General features: G+C 37.8%; 1 protein-coding gene across 2 annotated transcripts; it reads left to right on the forward strand.

The window, feature by feature from the left end:
* On the forward strand, positions 1-27,787 carry VPS39 (VPS39 subunit of HOPS complex). 2 transcript variants are annotated; one of them, XM_086748641.1, is made up of 26 exons: positions 1-80; positions 1,785-1,850; positions 2,711-2,737; positions 3,196-3,260; positions 4,079-4,121; positions 5,184-5,278; positions 6,609-6,707; positions 7,379-7,471; positions 9,083-9,266; positions 9,799-9,919; positions 10,290-10,410; positions 11,203-11,332; positions 12,494-12,636; positions 13,511-13,654; positions 14,225-14,366; positions 14,653-14,739; positions 18,056-18,129; positions 18,738-18,836; positions 19,066-19,183; positions 19,660-19,788; positions 20,273-20,375; positions 21,197-21,242; positions 21,868-22,017; positions 22,187-22,321; positions 22,922-23,013; positions 24,209-27,787. In XM_086748641.1, exons 1-26 carry the CDS (start codon positions 8-10, stop codon positions 24,282-24,284), a joined length of 2,655 nt encoding a protein of 884 aa, XP_086604767.1. In that variant the 5' UTR covers positions 1-7; the 3' UTR covers positions 24,285-27,787. The 2 variants fall into 2 exon arrangements, with proteins under 2 accessions (XP_086604767.1, XP_086604768.1); XM_086748642.1 differs by lacking the exon at positions 2,711-2,737.
* The last annotated feature ends 29 nt before the right edge of the window (positions 27,788-27,816 follow it).

The following is a 27,816-nucleotide window of genomic DNA, read 5'->3' on the forward strand; positions in this document are numbered from 1 at the left end:
CGCCGCCATGCACGACGCCTTCGAGCACGTACCGATTCTGGAGAAGCTGCCGCTGCAGATCGACTGCCTGGCAGCCTGGGGTGAGCCGAGGGGCCGCCGCGCTGCTGCCCCGCTCCGCAGCCCGGGCCGCTCGCCTCCGCGCTCCCGGGACGCCCCGTCGGCCGTTCTTGGGGCCCGCCGCGCCCGGCCCGGCGGCTGGCTGCGTCGCTTGGCCCCCGGCCGGCTCTGCTCCGGGGCGGCCGGCGGCCCTGCCGCCTCGCAGGCCTGGCCGTGCGGGGAGCACGGGAGCGTTGCCCCGTGTTTTGGCTCGTTGCGTTGGCCCCGGTAGCTGGGGCAGGGGGGCTGCCGGGGCCCGGCTCCCCTCGCGGGGGTGCCGGCTGCAGTGGCGCCCGCCCGGCGGCAGCCGAGCTGCGGGGAGGCTGCCCTGATTGCCAGGGCTGTAGCCGTGGGGCGGATGGCTTCTGGCTAAAAAGCGTTCCCTGTGTTTTGACTAAAATTTATCTTAGAAAGTCAGCAGCGCGTTCAAGCCTTTAAAGGTTTAGAGTCTGTGTTAGCCTGTTTTAGTGGTGTAGAAATGCAGGCTGTATTTTTGGGTGTACTTGACAAGGCAGATTTGGGTCAGATGGTCGCACTGGCTGCTGTAGCGATAAGGCTTTCCAAACTGCTTGAGCAGTTTCCATCAGGCGTACTACCATAGCACAAAGCTGGTAATTAAAACTCCAGACACCATGGAGTTTTGACCCCTTTAATCGTAAAAATGGCATTATAACCTGAATATTAATACCACCTTTAAACATGAGTTGTTTATGCCAGAGTTATGTAGTAGAGAAGATGGGAAGATAGTTTATTTCTACATTGAGGCTTTTGTCTTTTATCTCTTTGAAAGCATTTATTTCACTGGGGTAGAAAAAAGCTTAAACCGACAGGCCTACGACAGCATGGTTGTGTAAAAAGAGATGTAATTCTGTCTCTACAACTTTTCCACCAAATAGTGGGACAAAGGTCTTGCAGGAAACAAGATTTTATTAAAATGCAAGTATATTTCATAATGAGGGAGTACTAGATGTAGAAAGAAATATTTGTGTATGCTTATTTCCCATATGATCTTTAGCAAGGAGGAAGAATTTCAGTCATATTTCATGACCCAATGAAGATTCTATGCCTTTTGTATGCTATGAATGCAGTAAATAGGAAGAGTCTGAAACTCTGCACAGAGTTTGTGTATAAAAAGATTCTCTTTTGTAAATCTTAAATGACTGTTGGTTGTCCAAGCAATTCACATGCTATTTAAACAAAGCTGCCACTGTCCTTCCATGCATAGCTGACTATTTCAGAGAGTTCTTATAAGATCTTGACTATTTAAAAAAAAAACCCTGAACAAACCTACATGGAACACCTTGTTTTATTTCTGGACAGCTCTTCCCGTTACATAGCACTGTTGCTCTTTGGGAGATAGCAATATCTGAAGAATGGTTTATTGCCTCTTTAGATTGTGCAAAAGATGCAATGGTTTGCTGCTTTACCTTTGTGTTAACAAGTGGGATGTGATGTCTAGGTTGTACTCTTTGTTTTACTGCTTGATCTTTCGCCATTGTCTCCTGAGAGTGAAAGCCAATTCTGTGCACTTCCGCCAAAGAGATGGTGGGAGATATGCGTGTAATCATCACAGAAAGTCCTCTTTGGCATTTGAAACAAGTTTCCAAGTGTTCTGATAAATTTAACTTGGCTAAGAAAGGCAGTCTCTGTTGAAACTAATTGGACTCTTCTTCTCCCCATCTTTGCAGAGGAATGGCTCCTTGTTGGTACCAAACAAGGGCATCTTCTTCTTTACAGGATCAAGAAAGACACAGGTAAGTTGATTTTAAGAATGGCACAGAAAGTTGATTACATTACTTCTATTTCCTATGCTTTAAGAGGTTGTAGTGATATAAACGCAAATATATTTAATTGCTGGGTTTTTTTTTTAGCTGGAGTTTAATTAACATTTATGTGGGATTCTTGGTGAAAGTGTACGTACCATTTATTAGATATGCAAGAAGGATGGAAAGTAGTATCAGCCTTTTTTTCTGTTTTAAAGTGTGTTTTATGTCAGGTGTCTATATGTTTGAATTTATAGTAAGATAGTATAATCTTTGTGAGTACAGTGCACAGACATGCACAAAAGCAGTGAAGTGTGCTAGTTGCCAGAGGTTTGATGTTTGTCTTCTGTTAATGAAGGCCTGGATTAGTGAAAGAGCAACTTTATTCAGTGAATCCATGAGCATCAAGGGATGGGGAAGAGGGATCCCTCCTAACTAGTGCTGTCATGTATTTACTCTTCTTCGTGCCTCTTTGACAGCCATAAGCGTTCGTAGTCTATTCTGGACATGCCACAAATAGAACTGTTCTATTTTTAGTTTAGTTAAAATCGATTTTCACTGAACAGATTTGTATTGTCTATTATCTGCTATTATGTAGAAGCTGATGTTATTGAACACAGTAATGTAGTGTAGTGTGGGACAGGAAAGAAGAAAACCAAACATCTGTTTCCAAGCTCATCAGCTCTTGGGAAGATGTTCATTTGTAGCTATTTGGATTCTAGAGACTGAATTCAGCTTGTTTTTTTCTGAAACTTGTAGGCCATCTATTCCTATCAGAATATGCTAGTTTTGAGTTGCTAGTGTCTTATCTCACATGGTAAATTTCTCCCCCTTTTTTGCATCAATGCCAGGAGAGCTTATGTCATCAGAAAGTGTCTGTAAGTCTTTATCCCTAAAACTCCTTTTAAAACCTTGTGGTGTAGTGTTTATTCCTTGTCTACTTTGCAGTGATGTGCTCCCTAGCAATTTAAATTGCTGATATTTGATTCATGTGGATAAAGTCTTTATGGGTATCTTTGTATCTCTGGGTGTCAAAATACTTAATTATAATTCTTGTAATCTAAAATTCCAGCAAGACAAAAATGTAACTGTTGATGAGGTCCTCAGATGGGTACAAGACATGTAATTTACATTTTCACCTGACTGTAGAAGACCTTCTGATGCATTTAGCTATTAAGTAAAAGATAGCACAGATACATTAGAAGAGTCACTCTTCTAGTGTTAGGTGGCCAAGTTTGCTTTCATAATTCTTTGTGATGTATTTAATGTAAGATATATTCAGTCATAAATTTAAGGGCAACTTCAGTTTACATACTCTTTCAAATCTTTCTGGTAGGTTGCAATAGGTTTGAAGTGACACTAGAAAAATCCAACAAGAACTTCTCAAAAAAGATTCAGCAGGTAGGAAATATAATTTTCTTGACATGGGGACAGTTTTCCAGTGTTTTTGGACAAGAAATGAAATATCAAATGTACTTCTGGAATCTCTGCTAAGCTTAACAAGAAATTTCCCCAAAATTATAGATTCTTCTAGATACAGCGCAACCTGATGTTTTTGACCGCTCTTCCTGTAACAGGAATAAGTTTGGTTTGGTTGCTAAAGTAAAAAGCTAAGAGTTGGAACTTGACAGGTTTATTTTTGGCTTTTATGGAAATGCTGTTGTTTGCAGTAAATCTTCAACTGCTCTGACTGAGAACATTTGTAAAAATAATGGTAATACATGAACAGACTGTACTATATAATTTGACTCTTACATAAAATGTTATAGGAGTATGAATGTAATTCCCATTATTTGGAATTTAGAACTAAAGTAACTGATTATCTACTGCCAGTTTTACTACTATTACTTTTTTTTTTTTTTTGAGAACTTTCACTCATTGATTATATTGATACTCAGGAAAGCACTTAGCTCAAAGATTATGCAGCCTCTTCAGCAACACTCTGCATATTCTTTAGAAGTACCTCTCTTCTGGTATCATACCACTTACAGCAATTTTTTTACCAGCTTAGGTTGCAAGCTTTATGGGCTGGCTTGTGAAAACTGAGTGTAAGTGAAAAGAATTGCAGTAGCTGGAGGAAAGTTGTGCATAGATAGCTGCCTTGCTGTTTTCATTATTTTGAGAGTATCTAAGATGCATTTTCTGAAGCTATCTATAATCAAGCCTTGTTCAGAGGTTTAGTTTATGAATGGAGTCACTAATAGAATGATTTCTTTCAGATTCATGTTGTTTCTCAGTTTAAAATCCTGGTCAGTCTATTAGGTAAGTGAAGAAAATATTTTAATCTTTAATGAGCTCTTCTTGATGCAGTTCCTTGGCTGAATGTGGTGCCCTTTCCACACACCTGCATAGTAGTCTAGTTGTTGAAAAGTCATTGTGTAGGATTTAAGCTTTTTCACTTTGCAGAGGAAGCAATATGCAGCATAGATTGAGAAGCAGCTTTGCTTGTCATAAGCCAGCTTGGAGAACAAAGTATTAATGCTAAGTTTTGTGATTTAAAAATGAAAAGTTACATACATGCACTGAAGTGTGTCTATATATATATACATATATGTATATATATATATAGTTTGTGTGTATTGGCATGTGTATATACACATATATACATACATGCATGCGTATGCGTGTGCATTGTGTGATAGGGGCTAAAACTTCTGGCCAAACTTGTTTGATGCATGAAACTTACTGTTGATGTGTTACACCAAATTCAGTTTATATGTAGATGGCAATCTTTTACCATCTTGTGGAAGATCTAAGTTTGTTTGTCTGTGGCTATATTTGTTTAACCTTATGATCTTCCTATGTCTTTTTTTGCTTATGTTGCTACTTCCTTCTTTATGATCTCCAAGTCCCGGCTCTTCCAAATCCAGCATGCATAGATTTCTGCTGCCTGCGTCCTCGTGCGTACAAAAACTTGATCACAGCACTCTCCATTTGGAACCGTTCACTGTCTGCTAATTTCAGGAGCTAGTTCAAAATGGTTTTTGTTCATGCAATCTCCCATCATGAACTTGCTCTGCTCTGGCCTACTTGCTGTCCCTTCCACTCCCACTTCCTCTGCTTGGTTAGCACCTATTCTCAGTTCCTTCATGTAATGTTACTACTGCTGGTGTTAGTATTCTTTTCTGCATTTGTTGTCTTATATTTGTATGTGCCTTAGCGCTTACTTTTCAGCTTTTGGGAAAACATTCCTTTTCCTTTCTTGCAGCTCTTTGTTTCACAAGTTCTTTTTGTGTAAACATAAAAGTGATAACTTATTTGAATTAGCAATGAGTGCTACATGTATTAAATATTGAATAATAATTGGGATTTTGTTTTTAACAGAAAATAACATTTATGTCCATGACCTGTTGACATTTCAACAAATCACCACAGTTTCCAAGGCAAAAGGTGCATCTCTCTTCACTTGTGATCTTCAGGTAAGAGGAGGAACACAATGGCACAGATGTCCTTACTGTTTGTAACAAGGATAACTTCTATGCTGCTGTATAGATTGGGTTTGTTAATTTTGTGTTACGTGCAAGTTACTTGGTGTCGTACCAGTGCTTTTTAAAATTAGTACCTACTAGATGTTGAAGCTTCACTAAAGACAACAATTTTTAGTATAGTTACCTCAATATTCTTCCTGTGCTTCATAAGGCATCTTCCAGTGCCTTTTGTGATTGTAGCCTTTAACCTCCTGATAGAACACTTGAAGGCATTTTTATCCTGTAGTAACTGTGACTGTCGTCTTTTTTGAAATATAAAAATCAATATAAAATATATAAAATATATTTTATAAATAAAATATAATATAATAAAAATATTTTGTTATATATTTTAATATATTCAATATAAAATCCATTCCCTTCTATTAAATTACCAGTGTATTAGCTCGCAGTGGTTCCCTTCACCAAGCACCTTCATCGCAGTTTTTGTTACATTTTTGTTTCTGTTAAATTGTATTGGCCCAAGAAGTCCCAGGGCAGTTATGGTAGATTGAGGCCATAAAATGGTTCCTTAATGTGTGCCAATTCTCTGTTCATATGCTGTGGCTCGTTAAGTGACTCATTTCTATTCAAGTGAGTTTCTCAGCCTACCCATGTCATTCATAAAGCTTATTGATAACCAGAAAGATGGCTTAGTGCTCTTCATCACTTTTTATCTCTTTGCCCATGGGAGCTTAGTGTTAAACATTTTCTCATAAGTGCTTAGGGATTTCTAGGTGTTAAAACTGGTGATGTCCTTCAGAGCACCTTTAAATCTGGTAATTCCAGAGTGCCTTCTTGTTTGTGTGTACAGGCACTTGGCTTTGGTAGTATTTCTTGTCAGGAAACTTTTCCAATAGGCTAGAATATTAAACAGCTGTTAATGTTTTTATCTGTCAGTGTAACACATTATTTCCATTGTTCCATTTCCTCCCTTCTCCTATACTGCACAGAGTTCAAGCTATGTTCAAAGTTCAAACTAGCCTAGTTTTCAGGGTTGCGCTGATACCTCTCTACTTATCTTCTGTTTGTGTGTGTATGTCTTTGGTGCTTTTTTTTTTTTTTTTTTGGTGTCATAATCCCTGACAAAGTTCATTTTTAAGTATCCCACCCCAGCTTCTCTCTGTGCTTCCTTGTTTAGGGAATGCCCTTGTGGCATGGATTAATAAAGCTGCTCATTAGCTGGCAGCTTTGCTTCAGGCTGAGGGTTCTTTTGGGCATGTGTTATCTTACTTGCCCCTTGGTATGAGTGCCTGTGAGTTAGGCCTGTCTATTTTCACAGCAGTCGGATACGGGGGAAGAGGTGCTGAGAATGTGCGTGGCAGTGCGGAAGAAGCTACAACTTTATTTTTGGAAGGACAGAGAGTTCCATGAACTACAGGTAAGAGTTGTGTTGTTTTCTGTAGTCTAAAATGCCTCAACAGGGAATGTGGTGGCTCTGTACTGCTTGTCCCTGTTACTCAGAGGCGCTGCTGACTTTCAGAGCATTGACTCTGGTTGATTCTGCAGTGATTTAACAATGAAGCAGTAAATAACAATGAAAATATGTGGTTGAAGTCACAATTAATGGTATTAATACAGTTTCATAAATTAATTAAAAGGCTGTGTTCTATATTTTAACATTCTGATTGTAGTACACTTGTAAGTCAGTGAAATGTGTTGATGTGCAGCCTTTGTAACACTGTGGAATTTGGTCCACTTCTACCCAAAGTTTTCCAGGTATGTCATTAAGTCAGAAAGTAGTTACTGACAGCAAGCATGGAGAACTGGACTTATGAATACGAGAATGATAAAAATAACAAATGGAAATGGGTAGATAAAATTTCAGCTACGCTGCTCTTCTAGGAAGTTATTAGCTAACTCAGAGCACTCCTCTTTACTGTGCATGAGTCTAGCCTGTTAGTTGAACACTGCCATTCCTTGACCAGCAGAAGTCAGTTATGTGTGGTGGGGAATACGTTGTCAACAACAGTGCTGCCTGTTACACTCTGTGCTGCCAGATTTGACTTCTGCTTTTCTGTTGCAACAGCCATTTTAACCTGTTTTCCTCAGGGGGACTTCAGTGTACCTGATGTACCCAAGTCTATGGCCTGGTGTGAAAACTCCATCTGTGTAGGCTTCAAGAGGGACTATTACTTGATACGGGTAAGGCTAGGTTTTGGAATACAGTGTTTAAGATCATTTGGATAGCAGTAGACACTATGTAGGCTGCTCTTGTGCTCAAGGATTTAGCTAACAGACATTTATGAAGAAGAGCATCTGATGCTCTTGTTATATGTGGTTTTGGAAAGGACAGTCTAAGTCTGTCCTTTTAAACTGATGCTTTGTCAGGAAGTGGTATTCTATTTATTGCTGTTGAAACCAATATTTGAAGCCTTTGCAGAGAAAAGGCATTGGAAAATACGTATTTTGATTTGGCAGCAGTCTGTGTAAGCACAGTTTGCATTTAATTTAATGTATTAAGAAAGAAGATAGCTCTGAAAGGGGAAAAAGACCAAGAATATCTTCTTACCTGACAGATAGTGGCGATTAACCATTTTTCCTTTTTTTTGAGTCTCTTGCTGAACTGTAATCATTTCAGTTTGAAAGTGTCTAGACTTAATTTAGTATTACAGTTTCCATTTATGCTTCATTTGACAGCTATGTTAGATTCTCTTTTCTGTCTTTACAATTGGCTTCTGCTGATATTATGGGAAAATGAAATGAAGATGAGGTGCACCACACATACGTACATCTATGTACATGAGTGGCAAGACTGACCTGTAGTCGACAGGAAAACTGCACAGCAGTTTTTATGGTCACTTTAAACTAAAACTGCTCACAAAAGAAGTGATGCCTTTCTGCAGCTCTCTCCTAGATATTGATTCCTGCTATTCTGTTGATATGAGTAGTTGTACAGCTGCTCAGGAAACCAGAGTGGAGACTTGCTGTCCAGGTGTCTACTTTAGGCTGACTCTGGTGCTTGACTGACCCATCCTTGAATGGCTTCATTTCACTAAATAGGCAGGAAAAAAAAAGTGTTTTTGTGGTACTGTTTTCTGCTGGCTAGCTCTTGATTTATAAGAATGCTTCAGCTGTAATGCAATGTAATGCAAGGGAAGCAACAGGAACACAGCTAGAGTTGAAGGAGAAGATTTCTCCGTTTTAGTGGCAGTGAGTTGTTAGATCAGCTCATGAAACAGCTCTTTGATGTATGTTGTTGTTTTTTTGTTTTTTTGTTTTTTTGTTTTTTTTTTTTTTTTTTTGGGAGGGAGTGGGTTCAGTTCCCTCTGCAGCATGTGGCCACAAGAATGAATGGCTAGGGCAGGGAAAAAGCTTAGGCAGGTTGCTTGGCTTTTAGTTTGTTTTCTTTACTTAGCAGTACTCACTTATGCCTGAATAAAACCATGTTAAAGTTTTGGCCTAAATTAAATCCCCTGGTTACACCAAGAAGTGCTTGGATACTTTAATTGATGTTGTTACTGTGATATGCATTTATAAACCTGTATGAACTACGTACTCAGACACCGTTATAGTAACAGGAAAACATAATCTCACACAGAAAAGTATTAATTCTTTATTTCCAAGTTATATATAAGTAAGATAACTGATTATATGCAGAAGAATTTATTGCTACTCTTTAAAATTGCTCTTATCCTGTTAGTAATCAGTTTGGGTTGTAAATCCCTCTAGGGGGTTTTTGGCTTTGGTCTTATGCAGCTTTGAAATAAAGGTTATTTTGAAAAACAGTTTTAAAAATTTTCTTTATTATCCTAGGTGGATGGGAAAGGATCCATCAAAGAACTGTTTCCCACAGGGAAGCAACTGGAACCATTGGTAGCTCCTGTAGCAGATGGAAAAGTTGCTGTTGGCCAAGATGATCTAACAGTTGTGCTTAATGAAGAAGGGATCTGTACTCAGAAATGTGCCTTGAATTGGACAGATATTCCTATAGCCATGGGTGAGAATTAGCAGTAATTAAAAAAAAATTGCTTCTTTATTCCTTTGTATGTGACAAAATCATTACGTTTCCAGTACTTAAAACTAGCTGGATTTGAAGTGTGAAAGTTTCTAAACTATTTCAAGTTGTACTTCGAGTGGGGCAGGTTTCATGTGTTTATTTTTTTCTTTCCCTTCTTTGCTTCTGGTCTGTATGCTTACCACCTCCTCAGAAAACAGACATATTACATATCTTTTATAAAGGGACAGGATTTGAAGTGGAAGGTAGTGTGTTAAAGCAATATAGTTCTTCTGGGCACCTGAATGCCATAGAAGTTTGTTGAGTTGAAAGGTGAACAAATATCCTTGTAGTAGTCTATTAGCAAATTACTCTCAGTGTTGGCCATTGAATTTTGTTTTTAATAAGCAAAAAAGGGACACATTTCAAGAGGAAGAAAAAAAAAATCAAAGAGAAGCTTTACTTTAAGTCATGACTTGTTTAAAGGAATGCTTGAGAACAATCAACTTACATTTTTCACTTGTTTCACTAATAGAACACCAGCCTCCTTACATCATTGCTGTTCTGCCAAGGTATGTGGAGATCCGCACTTTTGAACCACGGCTGCTGGTACAGAGTATCGAGCTGCAAAGACCACGCTTCATCACCTCTGGAGGGTATTGAGTATAACTGATTATTATGTTTGCTGGGCTGTCTGGGTGTATGGTAGCACTCTGGAAAACAAACAGAGGAAGAGCTTTTCTAACTCCCTCAGCTTAAGAAGTAGCGTTGAAGCAGTCCGTTGTTTGTTATCAATAGATGGGTGGAGGCCATACTTTAAGGAGTAAATAATAGAGTTGAGTGTTTTTGGGAATTTCTGATCACTGGAGATACATTCTTCTCCTTTCAGCTTTGCAATATTGCTCAAGTTGCCCTTGTATCTGATTGATCTGCATGTATATTAACCAGGGTTGTTTTTTTCAGATAGGATATTACTCCTTTCTTAGTGCTGGAACCTAGTAACTAACCTTTTTGTCTTGTTTACAGCACAAATATTATATATGTGGCAAGTAATCACTTTGTTTGGCGGCTCATTCCTGTGTCCATAGCCACGCAGATCCAGCAGCTTCTGCAGGACAAACAGTTTGAGTTGGCTTTGCAGTTGGCAGTAAGTACTCAAAAACCTTTTGGGTTTGCAGCAGGTGCACTTGTGCACGAGTACACAGAAGGATATTTGCCTTCTGCTTTACTGTAGCTAGTCCGGAGAGTTTAATCTCCCTATTGTCCGCTTTGCACTAACTGGTAAACTCTAGCCTTTTTCTTACTTAAGTTTTAGTTTTGTGCTGCTGTTTCTCCATATTGATCTATTGTGATTTAGATTCTGAGATACTGTCTTGTATGTGAAAGATTATCTCTCTTAGCTGTTTAATTGGTTGCCTTCTAGACTTTTAAGCCAGTTGGACTTCAGAATCTTCAGACTGCTTGTAAACAGTTTTGCTTGGAGTTCTGTGTTTTGTTTTGTCAAATGACCAGGATTTTTTGTAATGGCCATCCATTTGACTCCTTAAACATAAAAATTTCTTAGAGATGCTGAAGCGGTACATTTAATTATATTACTCTAACTGTTTCAGGATCTTCTAGTTTCAGGAAACTTCCCCGGAACTACAATAAAATGAATTAATTGCATTTTGTATTGCTAACTTGAAATGAAAATTTTGAAAAGGCAAATGAATGAAGAGATAACCAGAGGTAGCTTTCAAACCTTCCAGGTTATCTCAGTGATGCCATAAGCATAGCATCTGAGAATCACCATCAGAGGTGTTCACTTTGGAAAATTATGTTTTTTTCTTATTCCCTCCAAAGGATAATACTCCTGTTATTTCTGTGGAGCTTCCTTCTCATTTACAAGGTGCAAGAGTTCTTAATGTTTGTTAATTTGTTTGTGTGTGTGTGCGTATAGGAAATGAAAGATGATTCAGATAGTGAGAAGCGACAACAAATTCACCACATAAAGAACCTCTTCGCCTTCAACCTATTCTGCCAGAAGCGCTTTGATGAATCCATGCAAGTTTTTGCCAAGCTTGGTACAGGTAAATGGCTTGGATTAGCATTGAGATACCTAGGTTAGGAGGAATTAAATGAAGCTCACAGACTATTGTGTGGGGGTCTGTCTTTGTTTTCTGTTTTGTTCTTGTTCTAAAACAGTCGTGTCTTATGCAGACCAGTCCTCCGTGAATGGCAAATAGCCTTTAGCTTTTTTTTTTTTTTAATGAAACTGGTTATAGTACTTATTAACTTCAGTCAGTGAGATAAATAACAAATTTGCTCATTGTGCAGAATATATTTGTCTTATAGGCTGTTTGACAGCATGCATAGCATGTACCCAGACCCTTGAAGTTGAGGGTTTCAGCAGCTGCCAAAGGCCTACTTGTAGCTTGGAATGAAAAATAAGGAACTGCTGTAGAGTTGCTAAATCCTTGGACTCAGACCAAACTGAGAACCCTTAACCCTGTTTCCTGTTTAATGGACCACGCTGCTGAAGCCAGGAAACTTTCCTGTGGTTTTGGAAGTCCAAATAGTCTCTAATGCTGTTCCTCTGCTTCATATTAAGATTTTTGTAAGAACACGTGAAGACTGGACTGTACCACAGAATAGTGCTTAAGACTGAGATTCTTTTATTGGTGACAGCATATCCCATGTGCATTTAAACATAGAACTTTTACTGTTTTGGTGACACTTAACATCGTATTTCCTTTGTAAAACTACAATGAAAAGAAAAAGACTGAGGACTCAAAATACTTAGAATTTAAATTAGAGAGCAGTAATTTTGAAAATGGGTGCTCATTAGTTACAGATGATGCTACTCAGTTCTTGTTTCAAAAGTACAGTAAATCTTCTCTTAAAACATTACTTGTTCCTAGAAATCCTATCCTACTTGGAGTTCTTAATGCTGGGATTCTGCAAGAAGAGCAGTAAGGGAATTATAATAATGTCTTGTCCTCCACGTGTGCCAAGGGCACAGGTTGGAACTTGTACTCAGACTTTGAAACAGTCTTTCTCTTGCTTCTTTTGCCATGTTTTAGCTTCTTTTCTGTAATAAGTAAATTCTGTTATTTGGAACCTTCTGGACATACAAGTTGACTACAGACAGCTCTGTTAGAAAGCTAAGCTTGCTCAAAGGGTAAATACATTTAAGAGTTTGCAAAAATAATGTTATGAATGGTTACTAATCCTAGTTATTTTTTGCTTAGATCCCACTCATGTGATGGGTCTGTATCCTGACCTCCTGCCCACAGATTACAGGAAACAGCTCCAGTATCCCAACCCCCTGCCAGGGCTTTCTGGGGCAGAGCTGGAGAAGGCACATTTAGCTCTGATAGACTACCTAACTCAAGTGAGTGCTCCTATATTATTTTAGAGCAGGGTTATTCAGTTTTAGCATACTATGGTTAACTTTGATGTGCAGGAAGGAGTACGCCTACTCCAGCTCTGTCATGCTAGCCTTAATGGCTGTCTTTGTGGTTGGAAACTATGGCAGCAGTTCCTGAGAAAGCAAGGGAACTGGAACGTGTGAGGTGCCCCACAGGTATGTGGGAGACATCACATGTGACTTTTGTGAAGACTGGAAAAAAATTACTTATGGACCAGATTGGAATGTGAGTCCAGTATTTTATTTCTGGTAGCCTTCTGAAGAGGACTTGAGCTCTTGATCTTTTGATTTTGTTTGGTGGCTATTGTGGAGGGCACTTTATCCGGGAGACAGGTCAAAAGCATGCATTGAAAGGTGGAACAGGAGGTAGTGGGTACTGTAACTTCCTGTCCTCTTTACTTTGTTGTAACTGGAATGTGAGTTGTTCTCTTGCCATTCTTAGTAGACTAAAAGGAAGCTCGTATCTGGAGAAAGATAGATAGTTTTGTGCCTAGTAGTTCAAAAGCTAAATTGTTTTCCAAATGTTTTAAATATCTCCAGACTTCCCTAAAATGTCTCTGTTCAGGTTAACTGAGTTTCCTTCTGACTTGTTTTCTCGGGACTCTCGGTATCTTGCAAAACTATAAATTTGTAAAACAAATGTATTCACCTGAATGTGCTTGGAAAGGTGGTATGTTGAATAGTTAGTAACAATAAAAGTTGTTTTGGAAACAATTGATTAAAACAAGTTATTAAATTAGTTTAATTTAGTCTTTTTACTTGGTGGGTTATATTTGCTGAGGTGGGATGGAGAAATCCATGGCCTTTTCCTGTTAAAATTTCATTTGATGTCCTGCAGAAAAGAAGTCAGCTGGTGAAGAAACTAAATGATTCTGACCATCAGTCCAGTACCTCACCCCTCATGGAAGGAACACCCACAATCAAATCCAAAAAGAAGCTGCTACAAATAATTGATACCACCCTGTTAAAGTGTTACCTCCACGTGAGTTTCTGCCTCATCTAAAGGCCTTTCTTTACTATGAAAGCTCTGTTGGAATTTCAGGCTGAAATGTTCAAGGAGGAGGATAAGGAGCTACTTCAGAAGTTCTTACACAACTTTCTTTGGTGTAAAAACAATCTGGGAAACTTTGGTGTTAGCTAGTTTGCTCACTGGTTAGGAAGTAGTTTCATGGAATAAAGCAGATGTGTCTGTTTCTGGTCACTGCCTCTGTCAAAAGAATGTGGCCATGTCTGTGTATTTTGAAGTTTTAATGAGCACTTCTCCTGTTGCCTTGTACTGTTAAATACAGGAGAGTACCATCTTTGCCCTTAACAATGTTTTTCAAAGCTGACCTCTATTGTTGAGGGGGAGTGGCTCTGATATATTGTTTTCTTTCTGTCTCCACAAATTATGGAAGTGGAGATGGGCCTTGATCTAGGATGTTAAACTGTCATTTTTTATGCTATAAGACTTCTGGAGTATTTTTCCTCTCTTCCAACTCCTGTTTTGTACTAAAAGCTTAGGAGGTGCACATTAGAAGTGTGTTTAAGTGTGCTTCCTTTTTGCTTGCAGACAAATGTAGCACTGGTGGCACCATTGCTACGTCTGGAGAACAATCACTGCCATATTGAGGAGAGTGAGCATGTACTAAAGAAGGCACACAAATATAGTGAGCTGATAATACTGTATGAGAAGAAAGGTCTGCATGAGAAAGGTAAGTGTGAGGGTGGACTGGGGAGAGGAGAAGGGATAGCAGCATGTATTCCTAGTATTGAGTTTTAACTTGTCTTCAGTGAGGAGGCAATATTCTGAAGGTATTTTGTTTCTGGGTCTTGTGATTAAATTGGTCTTTGTTCCTATTACTCGTTTGGTCTGTGTGTTTAAAACAAAACTTTGTTTTGTCTGTGGTAGCAGAACAGGAAAAATGCACTTTTTTGTGGTTCAAGTTGGAATGATACTTGTGGTTACAAAGGAATGAAGCTTTTTTGTTGTTCTGAAAGCATTACAGGTACTGGTGGATCAGTCAAAGAAAGCCAACTCGCCTTTGAAGGGTCATGAGAGGACAGTGCAATATCTGCAACATTTGGGTGAGTGTGAAGGAGAGCATTGTTTTTGTGAAGATGTTAGTCTTGTTGGACTTAGTGGTTATTCTCCTGTTCAGCAACTTTCTAGAGACTGTCAAGCTAAAGGGTATCCATGTCATCTTGTCTGGTTTCTTGCATAATGTAAACTTCAAAGATTAGTTCACGAGAGTTTTGTTGGAACTTGAGTGTCTTATTGGAAAACATTCCTTGTTTCTGATAAAAATTTCCAGTGATAGAAAATGTGCCACAGTCTTTAATTTTCTTCCAGTGATGATTTACCATCACTGACAAAAGGAAAGTCTAACTTCTGGATTAGGCTTTCCAGCTGAAAGTCTAATTTCCAGTAGTTGGGTCTTGTAGTATCTTTCCTGAGATGAAAATCCTATAGGAAGTTTTTGATTTTGGTGTTTACCTAGATGTAGATCGTGACCTAACAGTTGTAGTTGCTGTCACAGTGTCATGGCAGGAACTTGCTTGGTTCACTGTTCATTGTGAATTTGCAAGTCCTTTTTTGATTTTTTGCTACTTTTGAGAATAGTCTCCTCCCATCCAATAATATTTATTTCTAAATTCACAACTCTTTAAAAATATCTCATTACTAGTTTAGGAGTGAGTAGTTTATGAGGGAAATACCTTTTTTCGTCTCCTAGTTGTATACTGTTGGCAAAGTTTGAGTTTTTTGTTGCTGTTGTTTTTGTTTGTTTTTTTGTTGTTGTTGTTTTCTTTGCTTTCCCCTCTGTAATTACTACTTTTAAGAATTGCTGCTTCTGTTAGCAATGTGTTTATTCACTGATAGTACATTACTTACAGTGACATTGAGACCTCTCCCATTTGTGCCATGTCTCTCTCTTACACTTCTTATTCATTGATGTGATTTGGTAATGTCACTCATCTTAGAGAAGTGTAGGTATGTTATATTCAGCATACAGTTTTACAAAACAACCTTCTAATCTTTTTAAAAAAAAAAAATTCTGTCATCTTGATAAATTAATCTCGATTGCCTTATGTCAGCTGTTCATTTGTTACCCGAGACTGATGTTTAAGACCTATAATTATCCAAGTTGTCTGGCATACTTTTCTAAAACCTTGGCAGCTTGCTAAACTTTAGACTTCTGGAGCTTCTCTGGTGTTTCAGGACCTCCTGAAAATCAATTTTCACATATGCTTCTTGCTCAGCTATTTGAAACTGATAAAGGATATTTGGGTCTGTTCACTTCAGAGTAATGAAATACAGTGGAAACAACCTAGAAAGTTAACTGTTGCTAATAAATGGAATGTTTTACACTAGTGTCACTTGCAGATTATCCCCAAGTAAATAACACTCTGTGTGTGGTTTTTTAACTGCGCTGCCCATTCTGCCTTGATTAATTGATAAGTGTCATTTCTGGAAGTCCCTTAAATAAGATGGTAAAAGCATTTCAGACTATGAGGTTTCTACAGATTTTTCCCTCTGCCCCATTTTTGAGGTTTCTGTAGTTACGAGCTTCTAATTTAAGTAATTGATTTTTTTTTAAATTATCTTTTAAAATTTTAATTATGCAGGATGTATTTTTAGCTACTTTCACTTACATTCTGAGTGTAGTAGAAACTCTTGTTTAGTCATCTCTTGTCTATAGATTTTTGGGCATTTAATGAAATGTTCTTAAAAGACCATAGCTACAAGACTGGAGGAAATTTTCTATAATTACCTGACAACTACTTAAGTCATCAAGTATGTAGTCCTGATTCTGATTTGATACTTGCCATGTGTCAGCACGGTAAGCACTCACTATTTATTGTGTCAAAGCAAATATTGTTAATTCTGTGATGGGCCGTGCCAATCAAAAATAAACTTTGTGCAGACGTAGACACAGGAGAATTATGTATTTGATTGGGTGTAGATAGTAGTAGTTTTGTGGAACTTCTTCCTATTACAGCTCATATTTAAATTAGGGATTTGTTGCTAGAAAGTTTACAAATTAATTGTCTGTTTTAATTCTAGCAGCAGAGAACATCCTTACCAGTGACCTTCAGTGTAAATCCTCATGCAGCTGAATGTTATGTGTTAAAGGAGCTTTTTTGTTTTGTGATGTGATATTGGCCTTTTAGCATTCTGGTCTATGTGCTTTGGTAGTTACCTGATGAGTTCCTCTTCTCCTGCCATCTTGAGTGTTGTAACTTCATGTTTAATTTGGTCATGATTTCAGCAAAGGCGAATTAATCAGTGCTTTGAAAAGGAGCTATTCTAATTAATCTCACACTTGTTTATAAGAAATTAAACTTTCTCTTCTCTGTCTCGTGTTCTACATGAGAACTTACTCCCATGACTTGTTCAGTCCTTTATTTGAATTTTCTCAGTGAGGCTAACAAACCCATTATCATACAGTGCCCTGTTAATTCAGAAAGTGAATTGAAGTTCAGCGAAATTCAGACCTGTGACATTGGTAACATTTGCCAAGTCACTGTTTTGTTTTGGAAACTTTGAAACTGGTTCTCCTGGGGGCTATTTTGGTTCTTTTACTTCATAGTGCTTGTCTTCTGGTGTTTAAAATACTGCTAGTATGAAGATGCTGCTTGTTTTAAATATTTAAAAAGTAACTTGCTCCTGATGGTAATGGCTGCCTTTTTATAGTAGGGGGGTGTAGGTTTCTGTTTCTTGTATAGCTGTGTTGTTGCAGTGTTTGGGCAGTGAATGCCTCAGTGTTTCTGACCAGGAAGGTGAGAGGAAAGTCATGTTTTACTAACATATTTTATGAACTTTGTGTAACAAATTGTCCAAATGAAAATGTTATTTTAAAGAGGCAAGTCCTAATTTTTCTTAAAAGCTTGAAAAGTTATTACCTGTCATGTAGTATCTATGCCAGTTACTTCAGTACTATGGTGTTTTGCTGCTTGTTATGAAGTATTTGACCATTTGCTATAGAAGTCATTAGATTGGCAGGCTGGAAATGGACTCAAGGAAATTACACAAGTGAAAAAGTACAGTGCTTTTTCTACACTAATGAAAATAAATTGTAAGGGAAGACTTTTGGAATGTGGTTAAGACAACTGAGCTTGATTTTGGTCTGAATTGTGTAGGTTTCATGGCACTTAGTATTCAAGTTAGTTGTTGTTTCAGTTTGAAATCATGTTTGAAAAGTAATGAAATTGTGGTTTTAGCCTGGAATCTGTGATTTATTGACTTGAGAGGGAGAAAACATCAGACAGGATTTTTCCTCTAAATTAAGCTTTGATGGTTCTGAAAGCATCTGCTTGTGTTGTGAGCAGATAGAATTTTTTTTTTTATTATTTATTTTGTTTTAGGATTTTAACATTGAGCTTGCTGCGTTTTGTATTCCAGGCACAGAGAACTTGCACTTGGTATTTTCCTACTCTATCTGGGTGCTAAGAGATTTTCCTGAAGATGGATTGAAGGTGAGTGTGGTTGAAACAGGCATCTTGCCATTGAGATTCTTAGTGCAGTATGTGGAATTGGGAGAAATCAATGTAAGAAGCCATATATTAATGCTAAGTCCAATTATATTGGTGACTTATACCTTCTAGGTTCAGTACTATGATAAGATTAGCAGTAGATAGTGCAGGACAGCCCACTCTTGAAGTACCTTGTCTTGTAAAAAGTAGCTAGGAACCTTTGATATAACACTTAATGTTGTTCATGTCATGCACTTTGTACAACAGCCAGATTGAGTATTTAAATATCAAATGTTAATTTGCCTTTCTTATTTTATTTACTCTTTGATATAGAATTGACTTCCTTTATTTAGTAGGTGTTGGGCACTGTAAATAAGTGTTAACTAAGGCAGAAACAGGGATATTTGTTAATCCTTTCAGATGTGAGATACTTCTGAGTACCTGAATAAGCTGCTCAGACTTTTTTTTTTTCTTCATACTTCTTGTGCTTACTCTTTGGACATACATGATGATATGCTGGGCTTCAGTGCCTCAGAGAAATTACACTGTGGCACTTAAATTAAAAAAAAAAAAAAAAATCACCATTCTGTGAATAAAACTTTGTTTAACAGATATTTACAGAAGACCTCCCTGAAGTGGAAGCTTTGCCACGAGACAAAGTCCTCAGTTTCTTGATAGAAAATTTTAAAAGCTTGACTGTTCCTTATCTGGTAAGAACTTAATCTTTACTAGTGCATGACATTCAGTACAGCACGTTATATGTGAGGCTTTAGTTCTCCAGGCATTGGAGCCTGATGCTGCCTCAGAGAATGCTAGCTTTGCGAAGAAAAAAAAATTAAAATATGCGAAGTCCTGAAGTCTTAATAAAAGCAAGCATGGAACTATTGCTTGCTTATACCGAGAAAGTGTCTATAACTGAACCTGAACTTGTATTTACAGGAACACATCATTCATGTCTGGGAAGAAACTGGTGCTGACTTTCACAACTGTCTGATCCAGCTGTATTGTGAGAAAGTGCAGGGCTTAATGAAAGAATATCTCAGTTCTTTTCCTGCAGGTATGTTTAGCCTTTTCTGGTGGGAAGACCAGGGGCATGGGACAGCACAGGGGAGCCTTCAAAGTGTATTGCTATAAGCTTTCTCTGCTCACATCCAGAAGAAAGTATCCGAAGTGATGAAGGAAGTGGAACAGAAGTTGCGGGTTTGTAGGAAAGTCTAGTTGCCTCCCTAGATATCTTAAGGGACCAGGTGACGCTTTGTTCAAGATTAAGTGGAATGGCAGCTACTGCTCCCTGAATTGTGCATGTTAAGGATAGGAAGGGTCTTGAATGAGTGAGTATGCTGTTAAACCAGCCACTTAATGTGTTTTAGAGAGCTGAAGTAATTCGGCAGATGCACCAGAATCCCAGCCCGTGTAACAGTTTCATCGGCATTTGGTTCCTCCTCATAATGATTTGTTTGTTTATCTTCTTCTGTGTACTAGTGTAGTGAAATAGTTGTAATACCGTAGCTTATGTTGTTTTCTTACATATAGATAAAACTCCCGTGCCTGCTGGGGAGGAAGGAGGAGACTTGGGAGATTACAGGAAAAAGCTTCTACTTTTTCTGGAGAAGTCTAGCTGGTATGAACCTAGTCGACTGATTAGTGACTTCCCCTTTGATGGTGAGTTCAGTTTTCATAAGTTTATTAAACCCTAGCTTACTGCATTGTACGGCAAAACCTCCTCACTTACCGTTAGAATCATGGTAACTAGAAACAGAGAAGATGAGCATATCGGTAGTTGTAGGCCACTAGTGTGCATTCTAACTCTGGTTTTGCTGATGCAGTTGGGTTTACCAGTCTCTGCCGGATTCCTGTAACTCTTTGGCTTAAGACCTTGTGGTGTCTCTTATCACTTAAATATTTAGCCTAACTTTTTTATGAGCCTGAACTCCTCAATAGATTTTAAGTTTGTTGTATATTAAGGTTACTTAAGAACTAATAAAATGTTACTGAGACTAATGTGAAGTAGGTTTACAGTCTCAGTGTAACTTAAACCTATGCTCAGACTACAGTTTATAGTTCCTTCTGTTAGTCTGGTGACTAATGGAGCTTATGTTGTTATTTCTCTGTGTAGCTATTGACTAATCCTTCATGCTATCACCAGGTCTCCTAGAAGAACGTGCTCTGCTCTTGGGTCGTATGGGGAAGCATGAACAAGCTCTGTTTATTTATGTTCATATTTTGAAGGACACCAGCATGGCTGAAAAGTAAGGATTTCTTTAGTTTCGCCCCCCCTGCCCCCAAGCCTTAGTTTGCTCACTGTGTTATGAATAGGATGTGTAGCGAAATGTTGCTGTATGTGGAGCATACCTGTCTTCTAGGTTTCCATGTTTTCTTGACTTCTGGGCTCTTCCAGGTGTCTGTTCATTACAGATGATAATGTATTCTCTTGAGGTTTACCTTTTCATGCTCTTCTGTCATTGCACTTTAGAGCAATATGACTGTCATCAGTGAGTTCTTTGTTTCCACCTGTCCTTGGCTTGTGAACTTCTGTATGTTGTTTTGCTTCTGTTCTCTTTGGACAGACATTCACTAGCCCAGATGCAAAGTTAAGCTCCTTCAGTTAGCAGAATCCTCTGTAGTAAAGATACGACACTTTTCTAGGTGTGTCATATCAGAGAACCTTCTGAGTGAATCTAGAATGCCCGTTAGAGGACGTTTGACCTCGATATGTGGTGTACGCTAATGAATACCTTCTCTTTGTGATCCAGATACAGTAATTAGATATATCTACACATATATTTTTATGCTATGATGTTTTGACACATCTTTTTACCCCCTTTTTTACATAGCTGAATTAAATTTAGTTTCTGCATGAAAGCTTTTAAAGTTCATTGGAAGTGGGAGACTTGCAGAAAACCTCCCTTTTCTCAGCATTGTAATGCAGAGTGACTTGATTCAGAATCAGATGTATGGTCACCTAACTTGGATGGCTTCAATAATCAAAGCATTTTAAATGTTTTCTGTGGACTGATTTTCTCGATTCCAAAAGTGTCCCTGCATTTCACTTGATTCTTCTCTGTTCTAGCTACTGCCATAAACATTACGACAGAAACAAAGATGGCAACAAAGATGTAAGTCGCTTCATCTTTGCAGTCTTTCTTTTCAGTAAGGATGTATTACACTATTCATACCATGTTGGGGACTTGAAAGTTTTTGCTCTGTATAGACTTTTTCAGGGTTTGTGTAGGTGGAAAGGAACCTATGTATAAGCTCTTGTAATTTAAGAATTACTAGATGACTGATTCTTTTTATTTTTTTTAATTTTTTTTTTTGTTGTTGTTGAGAATGTCACTTGTATCACTGGAGTTGAGCATATATTCTATAGCTAAAGTTCTGATGGAATTCAGAAGACAAAATACCATCCCCATATTCCACACATGTGTACAGAAAAGTTAATGGTAAAAAGCAATGAACTGGTTTCTAAAACTTATAAAAGTTATGTAAGATAAATAAGTAAGGTGTGATCAAAACAACTTTTATTTAAAAACTTTATCATAGAATGCAAATCTTAAAAGGCCTTGAACATTGTCGGTACTATTCAGTTTTTGTTGTTTTAAGATAAGAGCTGTTTAAATGAGCACTTCAGAATTTCAAATGGCATAGGTACAACTTACTAGTACCATCTCTGGGTTCTCCCAGCACTGTCAGCTGGGGATGACTGCAGTGGTTTCAGAACTGTGCTTTTGTATGCAACAGGTCTATCTATCACTGCTCCGGATGTATCTCTCCCCACCTAGTGTTCATTGCCTGGGACCAATCAAGATGGAAGTACTGGAGCCTCAAGCCAATCTACAGGCTGCTCTGCAGGTTTTGGAACTACATCACAGCAAACTGGATACCACCAAAGTAAGAAAGACTTCTAAGTACTCAGCTTGTACTTTGGCAGAAGGTGACAGAAGGTGCTGGAGTAGGCAAGTGAACAGATTGTAACAGTGTCAAGCTAAATGTGCCAATTTCTATGTTGTTCTCTATTATTCCTTTCTAATTTTTCCTAACTAAGTATCTTTTGCTCCAGGCAATAAACCTACTACCAGCAAATACACAGATTAGTGAGATTCGAATATTCTTGGAGAAAGTCCTTGAAGAAAATGCTCAGAAGAAAAGATTTAATCAAGTACTCAAGAATCTTCTCCATGCAGAGTTTCTGAGAGTAAGTACCCACCACCTGTGACTTGTTGGAATGGTGCTTTTAAATTTAGTGTTCCTTATACGGATTATGTGTCCTCCAGATGGTGATGTTGTGCACCTGAAATAGTACTTGCGCATGAAGTAGATTGAATGTCTCCTTTTCAGGAGATGACAAGTACTTTCATTTTAATTTGGATGAGGTGTGTATCTTTGCTGTGAGTCTCTGTACTCACTGTGCTCTCATGTGCATTGCAGGGTGATCTCGGAGAGCATGGACTGGATTTCTTTCAAATAAACTAAACCAGATAATACAGTTCAATAGTTCACCTGAGCACCCCTTAGTGGTTAGAATGCCTTAGTCTGTGGGCCAGACTAGTTGAAAGTGAAATCCTACAGGTCGTATAGTGTGTGTGCGCTGGGCATTCAGTACCACCTGCTCTGCTCTACAGACCTGCTGCTTTTGTGCTGTACAGCTTGCTAATGTAGATACAGGTACTGAATGTTAAACGCTGTGACAGTGTTTGGTTTCACCAGACTAGAAGGCGGCTGTGGTGTGGCATTGCTTTTTGAGTAAGTTTGTTCTTTTTTTTTTTTTTTTTTTTTTTTCCCCTCCATTCTTTAGGTCCAGGAGGAGCGGATCTTGCATCAGCAAGTGAAGTGCATTATTACAGAAGAGAAGGTGTGCACTGTATGTAAAAAGAAGATAGGTAACAGGTGAGAGAACATATACCTTAAGGCTTGGGAAACTGAACCAGATATAAATCTGGTACACTTAAGCTAAGAATGTTGCAAAACTAGGAATGTGTATACATACACAGAGAGAACAGCAGCATGAGGGAGACGTTTTGAAGAGTGTTTGAATTAAAAATTACATCACTTAACTGGGTGACTGGGAAGACATCAAAGCTTCAGTCAGTGAAGCGTACTGCAAGAGTTTAATCCTGCTTTCAACAAAGGAGTATAAAATATCTTCAGAAACTCATAAGACTACTTACTTCACAACTCTAGAAGGCAGAAAATCACTTCTCATACTGAATTTAGAAAATTTTCTAACACCGCTGCCTACTTCCTGTTTCTTAACTGGAATTAAGAAGGCTGACATAAAGAGCCTCAAACTAAGATACGTGTGTAATAGTTTTCTATATCTGACTTCATGGTTCCCTGGCTGATTTACATTTTATAGCCTAATTATCTTAGGACATCTAAAAGTAGAACTAATTCATTTGATACGTGGGTGGCAAAACTTTTTTTTTTCTTCTACAATTCCTAGCAGGTAACTATGGGTTAGTATAGAATGCAAATTTACTTGCACTTTTTCTTTTTACTCTTTGAACTCCAGTGAAATGCCACATGACTAGCTTATTTATTGTTTCTCTTGTTGATGTGAACCCTTCTGAGATATCGATACTGTTCACAATGGCAGGGAAAGGTTCTTTTTCCAAAACATTTTAATGAACATAGATCTAAATATACTTATTGCTGTGCATATTCGTTTTTTTTTTTTGCTGATGGTGTGTAGCATGTAGCATAAGAATTTAAATTTACATAGTTAGTGTTGTGTTGGTTGTCTGAGATTTTTTTTTAATGCTGTGAAGTTCAACAAGGTTTTGAAGAGCAACCATGTCAGCATGTCGCTCAGTCTTTAACTTGTTACCAGTGACTTCCAAGTAAAGTGTGCCTATAGAAATTAAAATAGGTATTATTTTTTAAAACTGAACTCTTACAAAATCCATAGAATTTTTTGTCTGGTTTTCTGAATAAGATATTCAGGCTGTAATTTAAACAAAGTGTCACTTTCATGTAAGCACCTTTTCCTGCTTCTGACACAACTTGGATGTTCTTTTTTGAATAGGGAAAACTGTTTGCATTAACATTTGATTTTTTTTTTGTGTTCTCTTTCTTTTTACAGTGCATTTGCTCGATACCCTAATGCAATAGTTGTGCATTACTTCTGCTCCAAAGAAGTCAACACATTGGACACCTGACCTTGTCATGGTCAATAACCCCAACATTCATATGAAATTAAGAACTGATGACTTCAGAAGCTGATGCCTCTGAGATTTTTGAGGCTTGTTGCTAGGTTCACTTATACTGGGTAGAAGTCATTTGTATCTGTGGACTGACTGTACCGATCTGGCAATATTGATTTACTAGAAAATGACTTTAACCATGTTACTACAGTGCTGGCAACTACACCGAACCTCTCAGTACTCAGATGAAGAATAGAAGCTGATTTTTGTAGTGAGTTTTGTATTGCACTCCAGCCTTGCAAATGAGTTGTTAGACAGCTGTCAGATATTCACCACAAGTCAAGTTTTGCAAAAAAAAACTTGCGTCCCTACGATGATAATGTTGTGATTTGGCCTTTATGTAAATAGTTCTTCAGAAAAAGAAAATTCCTTTGAAGTCTTTGCAGCTGTATCAATGTTGCATGAAGATCACCAGGTGTTTGGCATAGAGGAGGCTTCTGTGCCTATTTCCAGACCTAGAAAATACCATTTTACTTTCATCTCAGTAATGGGAATGTTTAAATACTGGCCAAAGGAATCTTTTTATTGATGTTCAGTGTTGTCACCTGACCTGATAGAAATTCCACAGGAGATAGTTGGACAAACAGTAGATACCACTAGTAAGCTTTTTTTTTCTTTTTACTTAAGTTTGAGAGCTGTAAATTGAATTAACTTCTGTGTTTTTTGCACTGAATATGTTCACTCTTAGCATGAGTGGAAGCTCAAAGACTAATCTAAGTAGTTCACATCTGCACACATACCAAAAAGCAAGGAACACTCTGTAAAGCAGCTTCTGAAGGGAGTGTACTATAGTTGTTGCTTGAGCTTCTAGACTACACTTGAGATTTCTGTATATAAAGATCTTTGGTCTCTGGTTCACTTTCTGGCATTACAGTAAAATCCAGACTATTTCCACATCTATTTTAAGTGATGTAGAACTGTGTTTTGCTCAGGCTTGTACTGTTCTTGAATTACTATTGGGCCAGAAGTCTTAACTACAAGAACTAGATTGTACCATACTGCTTGTATGCTGTAATATTTTTGTCTAACTTATTTTTCCACAAACTTAAGCAGATTGGTATGAGGGATATTAAAATGTTTGATCAGTGCAGGAAGAATCTGTGCAGTGGTAATGAAGAGGCAGCAGTAGCAAATAACCCAATAGAGTGGCTATTTGACTCCCAACAGCCTGGTCTACATAAAAATATGTAGTCATTAAATAGTACGGAGCATGGCATGTAACTACCAGATATCATCTCTTAACGAACAAGTAAATGAATAAAGCCTGTCTGCCTAAGGTGTAATTTGATCTCGGTTGACATTATAAGTTTACTTAAGCTGTTGTTATGTGAGTGTTTTTTAGGAACAGATCTGCTGTAGGCTGACAAGAGTCCTAATTCACTTACATTTGCCAGTGTTGATAGCTTCCCTTGATAACTGTTTGTTTTTTCCCTTTACACATGTGTTTGTATTTATTGTTCGTATGCCATGCATTCTGACAGATTTCTTGGTCCAGTGTTTTGCTACTTCTGTACTTGGATGTCTTGGGCAGTATTGCTACTGATATCTTTCTGTGGAGGCTGGGTAGAGGGAATCTGTGGTGTTAATGTTTTTAACCTTGTATTTCTTCTATTTGAAGAAGAGAACCTAAAAATAACTATATTGGATTTGCACATTCTGTATAGATCTTTATATACTAGTTCAGGTACAGAGGGAAGATGGTTTGAGAGAGTTGTGTTTACAGGTCATTGAGAATGAAAGAAGGGTATTTTAAAAGTCCCTATGTTCTTTGTATACAGATAGAAAAATATTGCTCTGATTTCTTATGTTTAGTACTGTTAGTCTGATTTTTATTTACCTTCATTATCTGCTATCAGGAGAGCTGAATTCACATATGAGGATCTTCATTGTGCTCTTACTCACATGGTTACGGTTGTGCCTCTGTTCACCTCCGTTGCATACCTTCTACAGAGATGTGGTTTGTGCTGTATTTTTTTTTTTTTGTTGGTTCTTATAATGTGGTTTGGGTTTACTAACCATACAGCAGGTTTATCTGAAGCAATAGATTGTAATAAATATTGTGAACCAGTGTGTGTTTTGGTCATTGTGCAGTTAAGCTTCTCTGGGCTGCTGTAGGTTTTTTTTTTTTTTTTGTTGGTTTGTTTTTTTTTTTTTTTTTTTTAATGTATTAGTCCTCACTTTCTCCTGGAAGTCAGACTCAATGTAGGAGGTCCCAGTATCACTCCTGCTTTAATATATGTAATTCAAATGAGGCCATGTCATATGAGAGCTGTCATCACTTCTCAACTTCGGTTTTTAAATCTACAAGTTTATAGTGTGCTTGTAAATGTTCTCAAAATCCTACTAAAAGCACTTTTGTATTCTCTCTTTGAATAATGTTTTTGGAAGTCTTATACTATTAAATATGTACTTATTAGAGAATTCTAAAATTACTGACTTTTTTTGAGTGGTGATATGCTATTTTGAAGTGGGGAGAGACATTGAACTGTGTGACCAAATGACGAAATGTTTAGATTCACAGATTTGCAGTTGCTTGAATTGTAGATCATAGACTAGACTAGTGTAGGAAGTAGAATATAGATCTTCAGTTTTCCCTTTCTGTAGAAATGGGAGATAGCAGCACTGAAGAAGTCTTTTTGTCTCCATTTCAGATAAGTAAGTGTATTGGTATTTTTGGAGAAGACCAACCCACCAAAAAAACCTAAACCACCAAACAAACAAAAAAAATTATAGCATCCTTTGAATCTTCATCTCTTCTAATTATGCACTGCTAATTATCTCCTCTCTCCTCTCAGTGCTGCTAATGGGAGCAAAAGGGATCCCTTGTGATATCTATGCACATTTTAAGTACTATATATTACAGTTGGTGATGTTGTAATTTGTTCGTACTTGCTAATAAAAAAAAGAAGTCAATGATATGTAGATATAAATCTACCTTTACTACTATGGGGATGCCAATCCAAGCAGAAGTAAAGTTACCAGGTGTGAGGTCGCCTCATATTTTGATGCCATTTTGTTTGTTTTCTTAGTCTGCTAGGAAATGACAAAAGCAAGCAGCTTCTCTTGGTATATTAAGTTGGCTGTCTGCGGATAGCTAAAACCACACACCAACACTTTGCTAATAGATGATCTGTTGACTATGGAACAATTCTTAAGCATATGTGCTAAAGAACTTTCAGTTTTTATTGAGAGAGAAATTAAAGATAAATTCTATAAACCTGAGATACCTGTGCTGAGACTTCACTGGAAGAGGACAAAGAACTTTAGGAGAAGGTAGATAAGCCTGAATTTAAATGCAACTGGGGACTCACAGGATAAAATACAGATTTTATATACTATCTATGATAAACTGTTTGGAATAATTGTGATTTCTCCATGTTAGCTTACTGTGTGAAGCTGCCTCGATTTTCCTGTAACTTATAATCGAGCTGTATTAGATAAAATATAAACAAATAACACTTATGGTTCTGCACTTATTTCTAAGATA

This window comes from Chlamydotis macqueenii, chromosome 5 (genome assembly GCF_036417535.1).
Source record: "Chlamydotis macqueenii isolate bChlMac1 chromosome 5, bChlMac1.mat, whole genome shotgun sequence".
Lineage (NCBI taxonomy): Eukaryota > Metazoa > Chordata > Aves > Otidiformes > Otididae > Chlamydotis > Chlamydotis macqueenii.